This window comes from Eumetopias jubatus, unplaced genomic scaffold, assembly GCF_037043125.1.
Source record: "Eumetopias jubatus isolate StellerSeaLion01/CBP00866 unplaced genomic scaffold, mEumJub1_p1.0 scaffold_7, whole genome shotgun sequence".
Taxonomy (NCBI): domain Eukaryota; kingdom Metazoa; phylum Chordata; class Mammalia; order Carnivora; family Otariidae; genus Eumetopias; species Eumetopias jubatus.
This window is the reverse complement of record NW_028274813.1, coordinates 93181678-93196715: the sequence shown is the minus strand read 5'-3', so window position 1 is coordinate 93196715 and position 15038 is coordinate 93181678. Positions and strand designations below refer to the sequence as shown.

Genomic DNA, 15038 nt, shown 5'->3' with positions numbered 1-15038 from the left:
GTGACTGAACAGCGGGGGAAGCTGAGAGCTCAGAACGGGAGGGGTGATCGCAAACTTGCTGCAAAGGGCTGCCTGAGCCAGCCTTGGTGGGCGAGGGTGTGGCCAGGCAAGTGTGAGGGCAGCCCAGAGGGAGCAGGCAGCCTGCGAGGTGGGCAGGGCCAGATCACAGGGCCCCTGAGTCTGGCCTGACGCCACAGATGGGCAAGGAGCCGTGCAAGTGCCACGTCAGATTTGGGTTTCTTTTAAGGAGGAGAGCATCTGGGTCAGATTAAAGCTTTCCATGGCCCACTCTGGTTTCAGCTGACTGGGGTCAGAAGGGGAGGCGAGGCTGGCAGCAGGGAGACCAGGTGACTGGATAACTGTTTAATTGCTGAGCAGAGGGGTGTTCAGACTTGGAGTGCAGTGTTTGCCCCTGTCGTTTGCGACCAGGATTCTCACAGACCTGTACAGTAGGGGGCGCTGTGGCCTGGGCCGGCTGGCAGACGACTAGTGTTAAACCTACAAATTCCCTACTTCCAAAAGAAATGACTGACAGTGAGTTAGAGGCTCTGTTTCGTGCATTTATCGTGATGAGTGTTTGGTTTTTAAATTCAATTTTTACTTATAATGAAGATCACAAAATTATTAAAAGTATTTTTCTAAAATATTTTTTACTATTAAGAATTTACTTGTAACTTTTAAAAAACTATTCATCTCTTTGGTTGAAGAATATGGTATGGAAAATTCGCAAATTAAAGAGCTAGACTGAGGTAATCGTTTAAAGCAGATTGGGTGTCCCAAAAAAGATGGGAGATTATTGGTCCTTTGCAAGTGTTAGGACAGGAATGGATGTGGGCCAGGAGACATTGAACAGAATTACAGCATATTATAAAATATAAGTACCCAAATTAAGACCCAGTCCAAGTCTTGTGCATTCATAAGCTAACTTTTACCAGCCTAGGTCATCTTGTTGGGTGTACCAGGCTACTTGAAGGAGGCCAAGGATGCAGGGAGTCCCACAAACAGAGGCAGAAGCTTTGCAGTCTTGGAGATTCCCCACATTTGAGAGCTGCCCCTGAGGGGGAGCTTTGAGGCGGGCCTTGGGGGCCACGCCCAAGAAGCCTGAGCTCTCTGGAACTCACCCAGCTCTTGCTCCAGGGAGGAGCTCCAAAGCGGCTTCTCCTGGCTGCAAGGAGAGTCTAGGTCTCCCCAGACTGCCTGGCAGGAAACGCGCTCCAAGTTGGGGCAGCCAGCCGGGCACCAGGCCAGGGTGGGAGTAGAGTCCCCTCCTTGTAATGTGTATCTCTCCTGCAGAGAAAAGGAGATTCTTTGCGAGTGCTAGGCCCAGCGTGTAAGAGAGAAGGGAAGAGAACAGGAAAGAAGGAGAGGAGAAGAGAAAACCCACAGCAGGAGGAATTTGGAGGTGCAGGGCGGTCAGTGGGGCACGGGAGGCTAACAGTCCTTAATGCTGCCACTCATTTCCTTTCTCAGTAAGCTCCACCCATCGAGGGCCTTCTGTGTGGCAGTGACGCTGCAAGAGCCACTTCCTGCACTGTCTTATCACCTCATCCAGGCCCTGTGAGCGGCAGGAAGGTGGGGTGCAGGGAGGCTGTGACATCCAGGGCTTAGCCCTTGTGGATCCCCCAGCCCATGGCTGCCCAGGACAGGCTATCAGCTGGGTCCCAGAGGCCATGAGCCCTGCATCTCCGCTGCCTTTCTCCCAGCCCCACGAAGCTGTGTTTAGCCTGAGCCCAAGCCATGGGCACGCGTGCGCACACGCACACCCACAGCTCGGGCTGTGACCCTTAAGTCCACCCAGGCACCGCAGTGTTCCTCTCACCGTATGGGTGGCCTTTGTACTTGTAAGTTTACAGAAGCGGCTTGAGAGGTGATTGCAAGGACCTTAGACACAGTTTCCTAAAATCTGCCTTTGATCTTACCATCTCACTTGGAAGCTTCCCACAGCTCCGTCTTGCCTACAGGCTGAAGTCCTCACACTCTCATTTTGTGCAGAGGTAGGCCTTCACCTGGCCAGCTCTCACTCATCCTTGGAGCAGCTCAGATGTTGCCAGAATGGGTTTGCTGTCTGTCCCTTGGGCCTGCTTGGATCTAAGCACTTCTCACTCTTATCGTGAGTCATCACTGTCTTGTCTGCCGAGATCCTCGGAAAAACTTGCTCTCCAGAAGTGCCAACTTTCTTAGACCTCCTGTGGCAAGGGAGAACCCCAACTCGGCAAACTCTCCATAGCATCTCAAAATGAGAAAATCAGGGAAGGGTACTTGGAGGACTTGGGGGGGGGGCCAAGCTGGGTGATTTTAAGGTGGGTCTCTCAAGACAGGAAACTGGCTATGACATTACTAGCTTTGGATTGGTGAGCCCCGCAAGGTAAGGGTCTTGCCGTGAGTCTGGGTGAGCAAGCCGTTAGTTTTGGTGAGTAAGTTGTTTTGTTGGTTCACAGTCTTACCTTGCAGGAGCAGGTATGTCCTGCAGCAGGCCGTTAGATTGTTTTCACTTGGTCTCGGTATTGCCTCACAGAGCTCCAGGAAAGTGTGCCTGGGCTCGGAATTGTTTAACACAGGGGCAGGGAATTCGGTTGGTGTCGGATCTTACTGCCGGTTCTGTTCAACGGCCCTCCGGGAGAGCAGGACCGAGACACAATCTCTGTTCGAACCCTAATTAATGCCTATTAGCAGAGCACCTGGATGTCGTCAGCACCCAGCACGTGCTTGCTGAATCTGTGAGGGCTTGCATGTGGCCCTCTCAGGGGCCCTAGGACCGTCTAGCACCCTGCCCCGCTCTGGGGGGAAGCAGCCACGGGCACACGTGTCTGACAGAGCGCACTGCTCAGCGCTGCTACCAGCTGAGGGTTTATGAGAATGCTGGGGCCTCGGGCCCCTACCCCAGATGCAATATTAGCAAGCAGCCCGGTGGCTAGGGAGCATGTTAAGATCTGAGAAGCACTCGAAGTGTTTGGCCTGCTCGTGGGGGCCACGCAAGTTCTGTTCCACAAACGTTCACAGAGCACTTCCTCTGGGACGCCCGGCAAGCACAGAGCTCTGCAGATAAAGCACGGAGGCCTGCTCCATTTCCTGTTCCATTTCCTGCTCCGGAGGGGACAGGCACATAAACCCGCATCGCAAGGACAGTGAGGGTGTCGCAAAGGAACTTTTCTTCTTAGCACAGGGGAAATACTCCTGTGCTTGAATCCAGATATAGCGAGGCACGAGTCTGTGTGTGTGTGTTCCAAGAGCTCACATGTTCAGCTCTAAGCATCAGAGTGACTTTCCCCCAACAGAGGTCATAATGACAATGCTTTTGCTGCCCTTCTCTGTGGACAGATCCTGACAGCGAGCGGCGACGGGACATGTGCCCTGTGGGACGTGGAGAGCGGGCAGCTGCTGCAGAGCTTCCACGGGCACGGGGCTGATGTGCTCTGCCTGGACCTGGCCCCCTCGGAGACGGGCAACACCTTCGTATCTGGGGTAAAGACCCAAGCAAAATCCCTAGGGGTCCTTCGTCTCTGTGGGAGAATTATGTTGGCAATTCTTGTCATTTTCAGGGAGTAGATCAGACATTTCTCAAGAAGGAATTGTCCTCAGCTCACTGTCACACCCCCGGCTCCCACAGCAGTGGCAGTGCGTGGTGGGTCGCGAGGGTCTTCTGTTCTGCTGCTGACATTCAGTCTGCAGAGGTGTCTGGAATGTTCTCCTCATGTGAATGCTGTGACCTGAGGTGCATATCTGCCGCATTTGAAAATGTTATTCCTCAAATAAACAGCAGAGTTAGCATCTGAGAGCACTGGAGATGAGCCATAAGGTACCAAGCTGGTCAGATGGCTGCTGAGGTGAGGCAGCGTGGTGTGATCAGGGCTTGGGGCTTGTGAGCACTCTCCTGCCCCACCCCTGCCAGTCGCCATCACCCTCCCAACCTAGGGCACAGGGAACAGAGCATTTGAAGGCTCAGGGTCAGGCACACAAGGCCACGGTGGCACAGAGGAGCTCTCGGCTAAGATGCCGGGGTCCCGGCTTTGCTATTTGACTAAATTTCCTTGTCTGTAAATTGGGCATAATGCAAACACTCCCCCAGGATATGATGTGGAATATATTAGGTGGAAGAGTTGACAATGGGTTATGCAGATGTCAGGGGTGAGTATTTCTGTGGACAGCCAGGAATAAGAATGGGGAACTAAGCAGGGTGACCTGGCTCAGGTCCTGTCTCGCTTTAGTCAGGAGAGAGGTGGGAGAGGACGTGCTGGACACACCATCGCATGGCATCTGCAGCTGAAGGACGTAAGGGACCTCTGCTCTGAGCTGCCTGCGTCTTGGTGCTGGGCATGAGGCAAGGGCTGTGTGGCCTGTAATCGGCAGGAACCCCATTTTCTTCTTGGGTGTTTGGCCCTGTCTGTGTATGTTTCATTTCTGTGCCTTTGAATAACTGTCTTTGTCCCTCCTCAAAATGCTGAACCCCCACAGTTCTGAGATATCAGTTATGGTATTCACCCCACTCTTTTCCCTGAAGTTCAAACCAGCAACTTGAACACCGATTTTAAGCCATTATGTCTTCTATTTGACTATTGAGAGTCCACATTATACTACCCAAGCTTGATAATAGCATTGCTCTGCAGAAATGTGGCAAATGCCCCTAGAACCAGGATAGCATAATGTGAAAACCTCATGTTTATGACTCTGGGTCATGTTCACAACCCAGAGAGAGGGTTTATGGGTAGTGAGGCGGAAGCCCAGGACGGTGACTTGCTAGAGACCCGCAGCTAAGTGCTGGCGAGGTCATGACTCCCAGCCGGCATGCTGCAGAGGTGCAGATGGCCCAGTGGCACCCGGTGCTCTCCCTTTGCTCACGCTGTCCTGTACACCTGAGACAAAGCGGGGTGGGCTCACCGTGCACCCACTCTATGCCTGCCCTTCCCTCCCGGGCTTAGGGAGGCAGAGATGAAGAGGAGGGAGGAAGGGAAGGACAGAAAAGAGAGAAATGCCCAGGGGGAAATCGAGGAGGCTCTGGAGGGTTTGCACCCACACTTGGAAAGGTGCAAAAGAAGAAGACATGCTGAAGGGGAAAGCTGGGTGCCTTCCCTTGCTCCCCTACACCCCAAGACATAGTCTCACCTCCTCAGGGCTTACTGGTTGAGGAAAGCAGCCTTAGGTGAGGCTAGTCTCAGAAAAGCATGTTGTCAGCCATTTACCAATAGGAAGTAAACGGCTGTGTTACATAATGAGAACTCATGCCTGACTGTAGACAGGCCTTGCAGTGGCCATAACTCTGGGTAACTTTGCAATTGTAGGGATGTGACAAGAAAGCCATGGTGTGGGACATGCGCTCCGGCCAGTGCGTGCAGGCCTTTGAAACACACGAATCTGACATCAACAGTGTCCGGTCAGTGAGTAGAATGTTCATGTAACTTCTCTGTTCTGCTGGTGATCCCTGGCGTGGGGTAATGCTCAGGCCAGGAACCACCTCCAGGCTCATTTTACTTGGCTGAAAGAGGTCTCCCCAGCAAGAAAGGCTGATTTGTGGTGGCACTGAACAGCACCCCAGATCTCTTGGAGATATTTAATTTAGTGGCACTCAGAGTAATTGTTATTATCCTCCCTAAATAGAGTCAGTATTTCTCATTCATTTATTCAGCAAATATTTATTGAGACTTATATGCTAGACATTGTTCCAGGAACTTGTGAACAAGATAGACAAGGTCTCTACTTTCTTGCAGGAGATAAGACAAAGCACAAATGAGTAAATGTACAATTTAATTTAAGATGGTGATAAGTGCGATGGGTTATTGCTTAGGATGGTCAGGGAAGGCCTCTCTGAGAAAGCAGTGTTTCAAAGAGCCAGGCTTGCAGAGAGCTGGGTTAAGACGAGATGTGGAGGGACCTAACCAAAGGCCAGTTTGGGGGGTGGCTGACATGGTCTCTGTTTTGCCTTTGAGAGGTCACTCTGGCTGTTGTTTGGAGAAGAGATTGTAGGGAAGCAAGAATGGAAGTGTGATGGCCAATTAGAAAGTTGTGTGAGTTCAAGAAGGAGGTGACAGTGGCTGGAACTAAGGAAGACATTGTAGAGACAGAAATGTTCAGAGTTGTGCTGATTCTGAGATTTTACCCTAGCTACACGATATCAAGCTAGGCTGCCACAGTTTCATGGATGCTGGTAGAAGACACGAGACTCCTGGGTTTGAGATGAAGGACAGTTTATTACTTCTAGCAATGGCACTAGCCAGGGTATCAGCATTTTTGTGCTGGTTACCTGAGCCCCAGTCCCACAGGGTGAAATGGAGAGGGCCCAAGACACCTGCACAGGCCAGGGATTGCATTACAGGAGAAGAACCCTGAACTTGGGAACCCAAACCTTTTATAAGGGGCATGAGCAGTGATCTATTTACTAAGACAGGGAAGACTGGAGGAAGTACGGGTAGGAAGCAGTCGTCACACATGGATTCTGGAGCTCTGTTTTGGGATAGTTACATTTGAGATGCCTATTATACACCCAAGTGGAGCTGTTGAGTAGGTAGCAGGATCTATGAACTGGTTCCCGAGAGGCAGGGACTTGACATGTAAATTTGGAAGATGGCACTGTGAAGACTCTTCCTTCTAAGAATCCTCATTATACTTAATGGAAAAGACACTAGACTTGTTCCCCTTAAAAGGAAGAACAAGATAACAGTGCTTATTTACGTTAGCAATAGAAGTGTTAGTAAGAATTTCTAGGTCCTTGCCCTCAACTGTAGGATAGAGAAAAAGGGAAGAGACTATTGCTTTTGGCAAATGTGCTGTAATTACCTAGAAAATCAAAGGAAATTAATACAGATAGTGAAGTTGGTAAGATGCAGGATAGAATATAAAGCCACAAAGATAAATTAAACCCCTATATATCTTTAAAATGCACATTCTCTCACCCGTGCTGCTCCCCCTACCCTGACCCCTCTTCCTCTAACATCCATTAGGTCTCAGTGTAGACTCCCCTCTCCCCAGGAAGCCTGATTACCGAGAAGAGAATGGACGTAACAGTAATAAGCATCATTTATTGAATGCTTTTCACTTGGCACTATGCCAAGTTCTTTGCCTGTATTCAGTCTTTACAACAGGAAAGTACATTATCATCCTCACTTTTCAAATGAGGAAACTGAGGCTGGGCAAGGTAAAGTCCCTTGCCAGAGGTATCCCAGGGAGGCAATGGTCAGTGCGGAGATCTGCACGAGGGTTTGTATGTGCCATTCCAGTGTCTGCAGATAATCACTTTCTTACCCTGGAGCTGAGCCAAGTCCCAGGAATGAGGTGTGTGATCAATGGAAACCACGGTTACCGGCGGCCTGCTCTGTGTTCAGTGCCTGGTGCGAATACACACGTTATCTCAGTTACTCCTCACCAACACTCTGCAAGGCCATTGTTACTGTCCCCTACTTACAGGGAAAAAAACTAGAGGCCAGTGGGCCACGCAGATGAGCCTCCCCTTCTGGCCTCTATAAAGAGCGGTCCTTATGTCCCCAGCAGTGGAGATTCTGATTCCGATTCCATGGGCCCAGATGGGACAACTTTCTCAGGTGATTTCCAGATGATTCTGACGGGCATCCAGGATTGAGAATCACCACTCTGAATAAATGCTTTCTATCCAAACTTTCTCTCTGCAGGTACTACCCGAGTGGAGATGCCTTTGCTTCAGGATCAGATGATGCTACGGTATGTTTCTAAGTTATGAGAGCTTTTCCTATTTGAAAGAGAGATACAGTGATTTATTTTTCAAAATTAGTGTTTTTTTCTGATTACCGTAGTAAAGTGAATTCATTGAAGAAACCTTGGGAAGGGGGTTAAAATATCTTATTCTCCCAACCCAAGTCACAGTTGGGTGAATTCCTTTCTGTCTTTTTTATTTTGAAACAAAATGCTTTATAATTTGCTTTTTTCACTTAGCAATAGATTGTGAACATTTCCCATGCCAGTGGAGCCAATCTACATTATATTTTCTTAGTAATTGAATAGTATTCCATGTTATGGACATGCCATTGTGTACTTGACTAGTCAATTTTTGGACATTTAGGTTCAAGGTTTTGTTTTCCCTTTAAGAAATACTACTATAAGTAAATATTTTTGGTACATATTATTTCTCCCATGTCTCATCTGCCCTATATGTTCCTTTTCCTATACCTCCCCAGGCAGCCTGGGGAAAGTGGTTGGTTCAGGGTTTGCCAGAGGGAAGACAAATACCAAATAATAAGATCTTTTTAAAAAATGAAAATGAAAATGTAAAACTTCCGTGTGCCAAAAAATGTATAACAAAATACAAGGGCATACATCTATGAAAAGTTCTTGCCATCTGTATGACAGACCAAATTGAAATCCTTTAGATATGAATGGGGTTGCATCATCAATAAGATAAACACCCCAATTTTTAAAGAGTTTGATAAAATGTAGACTGTTTACAAAGTAGGAAATCCAAAATGGCAAATAAACACCTAAAAACATTTTCAGACTACCTGTAATCCAATAAATGCAAGCTTAAGTGATCAGAGCTCATTTGGATTAGCAATGAAATGCTACATTGTGGACGTAATATGGTTAAAGAGCCTAGATTTAGGCCCGTTGGTTCCACGCTTCTGGAAAACAGTCTTGCCATATAAGCCAAGAGCTTTTGAAATATCCCTCCCCTTTGATCTGGTCATACTATTTCTTGAAACAATTTTATTCTGAGGATTCTGTTCCTTAACTCTTCTAAGGAAAACATCAGAGATATGTATAAGGATTTTTATGTAAGAATGGTCATCAAAATTTCATTTATAAAGGAGAAAAATTAGACACAATCAAAACTCTCAACACGGTACGGCTAAACAGATTTAATATATCCACATAAGGAATATTCAACAACCATGTTAGTCATGTGTTTTTAATGATTATTTAATGATACGAGAAAAATGCTCATAACCTGATGTTAATAGAAGTCATCATGAAATATCCACTCCATTTAAAGACCCACATAAAACGGAAATAAGAATGAAGGAAGTAGCCTAGATGTTAGTAAATACCTCTAGGATTTGGGGTGATTTTTGTTTCCTTCTTTAGGAGTTTTCCTGTATTTTCTACAATGAATATCCTTTATCAGAAAAAAAGAGGGGTTTCATTTTTGTTTTTGTACGCCTCCCCCCAAATCTTCTGTATTTGCTGTTTCCTTGAATCTCCACTGATCCCTGCAGATTAATAGGAATTGGGATTAAGGTAGAAAATGCTAGGGGAGACAACTAGAGGTATTTCCCTCATCCCCCAAACTACACAAGCCAGCAGTGCCTGCTGATAGCCCTGTGGTCCTCTCTTCCCACCCGGAGCCAGAAATAAGTGCTTCTTTGTCACATTTGTCACGCCAGTGTCGCCTCTACGACCTCCGGGCAGACAGGGAGGTCGCCATCTATTCCAAAGAGAGTATCATATTTGGAGCATCCAGTGTGGACTTCTCCCTCAGTGGTAAGATTTTCTTTCAGAAACTTTCTGGGGACTGTAAGTCGGGAGCTAAAGGCAACCCCGCTCTCGATCAAGCTTTCCCTCAGCTGAACTTCGGGTGAGCCAGTGGGCTAAGCAGTCTGCATTTGCCCCGGTTTTCCTCCACGACGCCCCACCCCACTTCACCCCACCTGAAGCAGCCTCCCCACCCCCTTCCTTTTACGGGAAATGAAGGCTGTGCCGCTCTTCTTCAAGACAGCGATGCATGCGGCTTCCCATCTGCAGTGCCCTTCATTAGGCATTTCCTCCTCAGCCTGCCAGTCTCCCCTTCATCCCTGAAAAGGGACACCCTTATTCCATGTGCTACCATGTGTCCATTCACGTGTCTGCCTGCCTGCCCACCAGCACCCTCCACGAGGGGCAGCGACGGTGCTCTCTGAACCCCCAGGGCAAAGCACAGTGCCTGGCACATAGTGGCCCTAAATCACTGTGGAATGAATGAATGAGCAAGCGACTGCATGACTGTGTGAGTGAGTCATGAAAAGAAAAACAGGGTGGAACTGGTTCAGTAACCATCATATCCTCCTGTTTTGAGGGCGCCTGCTCTTCGCTGGATACAATGATTATACCATCAATGTCTGGGATGTTCTGAAGGGGTCCCGAGTCTCCATCCTGTTTGGACATGAAAACCGTGTTAGTACTCTCCGAGTTTCCCCTGATGGAACTGCTTTTTGCTCAGGATCATGGGATCATACCCTCAGAGTAAGAGAGAAGTTCTTTTATTTTACTGTGTGTGTGAGAGGAGTGGTTGGCCCTCTTTAAAGCAGAGGCTCAGAATAAGCCTGGGTGATGTTCGCCAGACACAGCTCTAATTTCAGCTCTGTCCATGGCCACAGAAGGAATGCATTGCCCCGGAGAGGTCGTGAGTCTCCCATCAATGCAGGTGTTGGAGCATAGTTTAAACAGCTGTGTATCAGCGTGTAATTGAGGGAAGAATGGAGCCAGGTGATCCACACAGCCCCTTTTGATCCTGAAAGTAGGGTTCTTCTGATTCTAGCCTTTGGCAAACCACAGGTGCCAGGCTCCCCTCCCAGTAGTGGGGCATTCACACGCCTTTGTGAGACCCACAGAGAGGTTTTAGGGAACCCGTGAAGCCCCTGAAATTAAAGGTCACATTTCATGTGTCCATTTTTCCGGGGAAAGTGTCCTCATGGCTTTCATTAGTTTCTCAAAGAGCTCAACGACCTTGCTGTATGTTGGCTCACCAGAAATACCTCCAAAATAGCCTGTTCATAAAGCAAAGCTAAGTGTATTTCTTACCTCAGTGGGGATGGAGCACAAACTTGACGGTCTTCGTGGCAGCTCAGAAGGGGAGAACAAAGATATTTATATGGTGTGGGGAGGGGGTTCTGGTTTAAGGCCAGATGGAGGGATTTAATTAGGATTAGACAAATTTGTGGCACAATAGTTTTAAGATTGCTGGACACATAGTTGGGGGAGGGAGAGGATTTTGAAGACAGTCTTGAAAAGTAACCATCATTTGTGATGCTCTGTGTAGGCCTGAGAAGTAAGTATCTTTTCTAAAGAGAGTAGTTGAGTGGTCTACTCTTAGGATAAATCAAGGATTTTTGGAAGTTCCTGAAACAAACAACAAAGTTATCTGTGAGTTCATCTTCTGGGGCAAGAGTTTCCTAAATCAATAAAGTCACATTAATATACCCAGGAGGGTGTGTGGGTACAGATGGCACTCAGCCTAAGCATTACCAGCCCCTAGTAAGAAGGCCACAGATGCCCTACAGATGATTGAGCAGAGCTAGGGGAAGAGACAGGTCTCAAGAAGCACCTTTGAGTTGCCAGGAGTTAGGTGTTACCATCCAAGACCTGTGCGTGCTTCATTTTGGATGGTGTGTGTGTGTAACTGACCTGCTTTTATCTCTTTAAACTCAAGTTTCACAAGTCATTAACTACTCGGGGACTAACAATTATCTGTTTGTGGCTTTGCAGGTCTGGGCTTAATCATCTCCTGACGATGCACACATGGGCACCTGAGGGTAGAATTTGAAACCGTCATATGTAAATAGATCTTTCGTCTAGAGGATCTGAGGGTTATTGCAACGTAGCTTAAAGGAGTGACTCCGCGGCTGCAAGTTCACTCAGCATCCCTGATATTACTATTAAAATGACCACCCCTAGAAAGACCCCAGTGTGGGCCTTCAGCCCTAGAACACCTTCAAGTACAGTGTTTTGCATTTTGAATACTTTTTAAAAATGTATCCATTTTTAAGATTATTCTAATTATACCGTCTCCACATATATTACCAATAGGAGTCAGCATTTAATAAATCCCCTAGTACTTCCTTAAATCAAATTTGTTTTCAGAGCACTTTAAAATCTGATTCTTCTCAGTGTGCACTGTGTCTTGTGGAACTTTCCTCTAGAAGTGCTGACTTAACGGCGGGCTGCACGAGGCCGGCCATGTTGATTGGTCTGTGATAGAAGAAAATTCCAATTCCAAACGTAATTGGACAAAATCCCTTTTTTAAAAAAATGTTTTTATTGTAAAAGTTTCTTTTTCAGTCTCGCATTGTCTTTTTTCAGATCAAACATTTCCCTCTGTGTGAACTGTCATCAATGGAAGAAAGATGTGCATAAAGTGGACAGGATGTTTGATTTATGAATTCTGTGATGATGTGATGGATCCCTCAGACAGGGTATTTCCTGTCATTTGAGGGAAAAGCTGAATGCTGTTTGTGACACAAAGGCTTCTCAGAGCAACCAAAACCTTTCTGTGTGGGAACACAAGACAGTAAACTTACTTAAAAACCTACTAGTAGTATCCACTCAGGATACTAAAAGTATCATAGGAGATCATATCCATATGAAGTATATTCATATTTATTGCATTGAAAATGTAATTACATACACAAATTAGTTGATAGGTCCCAAGTGATAATGTCTTTGCCTCTCTTATATTGAGAAAAAAATACACAAAATACTTGTCTTTGAAATTCAGCATTTCCTTCTGGAAGACACCAAGTGTTTTTGTTGTAAGATCTCTTCTTTTCCTTGTTTTTAAGGTGTTGAGGCTTATTCTTTGTTTTTTAAAATTCCTTGTTCATTAAGATGGCATGCATTACTTAGAGAAATAGAAGGTCACCTCACACACCAAAAATCATTCCCAGTTGAGGCCTGCCCTGTGAGTGGTCTGGGGGTCCCATGGTGCCCGAGTGCCCTGGATTGTCCCGTCTCCTCTCTGGGCCCTGCTCCAGCCTGACCCCTCTCCTAGTCGTGGTTCTGGCCCTCTGGGCCCAGCCCCAGGCCCTGCTGCTCAGAGAGGCCCTCCAGAGCTGCAGCAGGGCACGGCCAGCAGACAGGTCTAGACGTGACTGGCCTCCTGCAAACATCAGGACGTGTGCCAGGCCCACCCTCAGAACGATTTGTATCCTTATGGGCCAGTCAATCCAAAACAAGCCAGGCTAGCTTTTCCATCAATTCTTTTAAAGTAAATATGGTGGTTAGATTCAGTCATTTGCCAAGCAAACATTTTACTGAGGGTTTTACTACACAGCACACCCTGTAGGGGGTAGAGAGAGAAATGGAAAAGGCCCCTGCTGGACTCCAAGGAGCCCAGGGGATTCCAGGCTGGCAGGGGCGCGGGGAAATGGGCACAGCTGCTGAAGGAGTCAGGCCCCTGAGTGCATCTCACGGGATTCCCCAGCTCCTCGCCCAGCATGTGCCAGAGCTGCTCCTGGTCTCCTCCTTATGGTACCCTTGCTTCTCTCCTACAGACCCTTTAGTGTCTCTGCCCTCTGACCTGGACCTCCCAGAAGTGAAGGAAGACAGGACAAAGGAAAAGCCACCTAGACTGAAGGGAAGCAAATTCAAGGTTAGATATCTGGAGAGGCAGAGAGCATCTTCAGTACATGTGCAAAAACGGTCCATAACTCTCCAATCAAAACAAAAACCCGGGAAGTATTCCCTAGAACACTCACTTATCCCCACTGGCAGGAAGCACCCCCCCCCCCCGACGTATTTGATTTCATAGTGGGTGTTGTTTAGTATTTATCGATGTAACACTTGGTTTGGAATATGCTACACCCTGTCGGGACTCCAAGGGTAAACTCCAGGTAATAAATTGTATTTTGCATATTGAAAATAACGCTGAGTGGAGTTTTGTAATCAGTTTTTCTTAGAGGCCTTGGGGGCAAACCTACCAAACCAATTGTGGTGAAGGGTCCACACGGACGCACCCTCAGGTGTGCATAGTCCGAGAAGAGAAGGGGGGTCAGGTAAGGAGGGCTGCCGTGATGGGCATTTACGGAAAATACCTGTGAACCGAAGTCAAGGCAGCTGCTTTGGAGTGGGCAGCCTCGCAGGAGTGGGGCCCAGCTGCCAGCCCTACTCTGGAATGAGCCAGAGGCAGGCACTCCCTATCCACTTCCCTTTTCCACCCCTTGACCTCCTCTACACATCCCTAGATTATAAACAGCTTAAAGGCAGCGAAAGGTCATAAAGGTGTTTGTATCCCGGACTCTCATGGCTTCTTGGCCAGCCAGCGAGCCGGTGGCACCACTGAGTACCAGGACGCGGCTGTAAGTTAGAGGGGGACAGCATGGTGACAAACAGCGTGCACCTAGGTTCAGACCCAGCTGTGCCACTTATAGCATGCGTGATACCTGACTCTCAGCCTCCGCTCCCTCGCGTGTGGAGGGACAGCACTGAGATACGTGAAGCCTTTGGCTCATCTTCAGCAAGGGTTAGCTCCCTGCTTCCTCTGTCTGTCCACCATCCCTCCCCATCCGATTCCCTCCTTCCTTCTCTCCCTCTTTCTCCCATCCCTACCCCCATCTTCTCCCATCCTCCCTGTTCCCCTTCCCTTGTTCCTTCTTCCCCGCAGCCCTCCTCCCAATGCCTCCCCCTCCTTGAGCAGCCCCCACTCATGTATCCAATTAGTCATTGTCATCAGTTAGAAATTCATCTGGGCCAGTGGTTCTCAAGGTGTTCCGTCTTAATGATCCCTCTACGCTCTTAAAAATTCTTGAGCTTTTTGGTTATGTGGGTTATATCTATCAATATTTTTATTAGAAATTAAAGCTGAGGAAAATTGTAAAACACAAGAATACAGAAGCACACATCCCGTTGGTAATGCTTTCCCCACATATCAGGAGCCTCTGGATAACTCCCCAGAGAATGAGAGTCTTAAAAGACACACATACAAAGAAAGAGTCAGTATTATTATGTATTTAAAATAGTTTTGATCTTGGGGGACTCCCAAGATCTAAGGACTCTACTTTGAAAACAGTTGAGGGGCTAATGAGCCCTTCTCGAGCCCACTGTGTGAGAACTCGCTGAGGGCATTAAGGCCCTTACAGGAGCTTGGAAAAAAGGCGGGGTGGGGATGAGGGTCACTGAGGAGGGGGGGCTGGAGGAGAGGCCCTCAGAGGAGGTCCCAAGGAGGCACAGAGAGGCACTGGGAAAGGCTCGAGACCACCTGGGACCTGTGGACTGCTGAAAAGCTTTTCAGAGGAAGGCACTTGGGATCCGGGGTTAAGCCCAGCAGATAGGTTAGATTAACTGGGCTTGGAGTTGGGGCCCTATTGCTGCCAGCTAGCTTCCTCCCAAGC

General features: G+C 47.8%; 1 protein-coding gene across 2 annotated transcripts in view; it reads left to right on the top strand.

Annotated features, from left to right (window-relative positions):
• Positions 1-13573, top strand: part of GNB5 (G protein subunit beta 5) — a 39200-nt gene extending 25627 nt beyond the window's left edge. For both annotated transcript variants that reach the window (XM_028100363.2, XM_028100362.2), the window contains 6 exons: positions 3319-3462; positions 5277-5368; positions 7617-7665; positions 9342-9438; positions 10010-10176; positions 11419-13573. In XM_028100363.2, the coding sequence (XP_027956164.1) occupies positions 3319-3462; positions 5277-5368; positions 7617-7665; positions 9342-9438; positions 10010-10176; positions 11419-11430 (561 nt within the window). In that variant the 3' untranslated portion in view covers positions 11431-13573. The remainder of the gene's footprint in view (positions 1-3318; positions 3463-5276; positions 5369-7616; positions 7666-9341; positions 9439-10009; positions 10177-11418) is intronic.
• The last annotated feature ends 1465 nt before the right edge of the window (positions 13574-15038 follow it).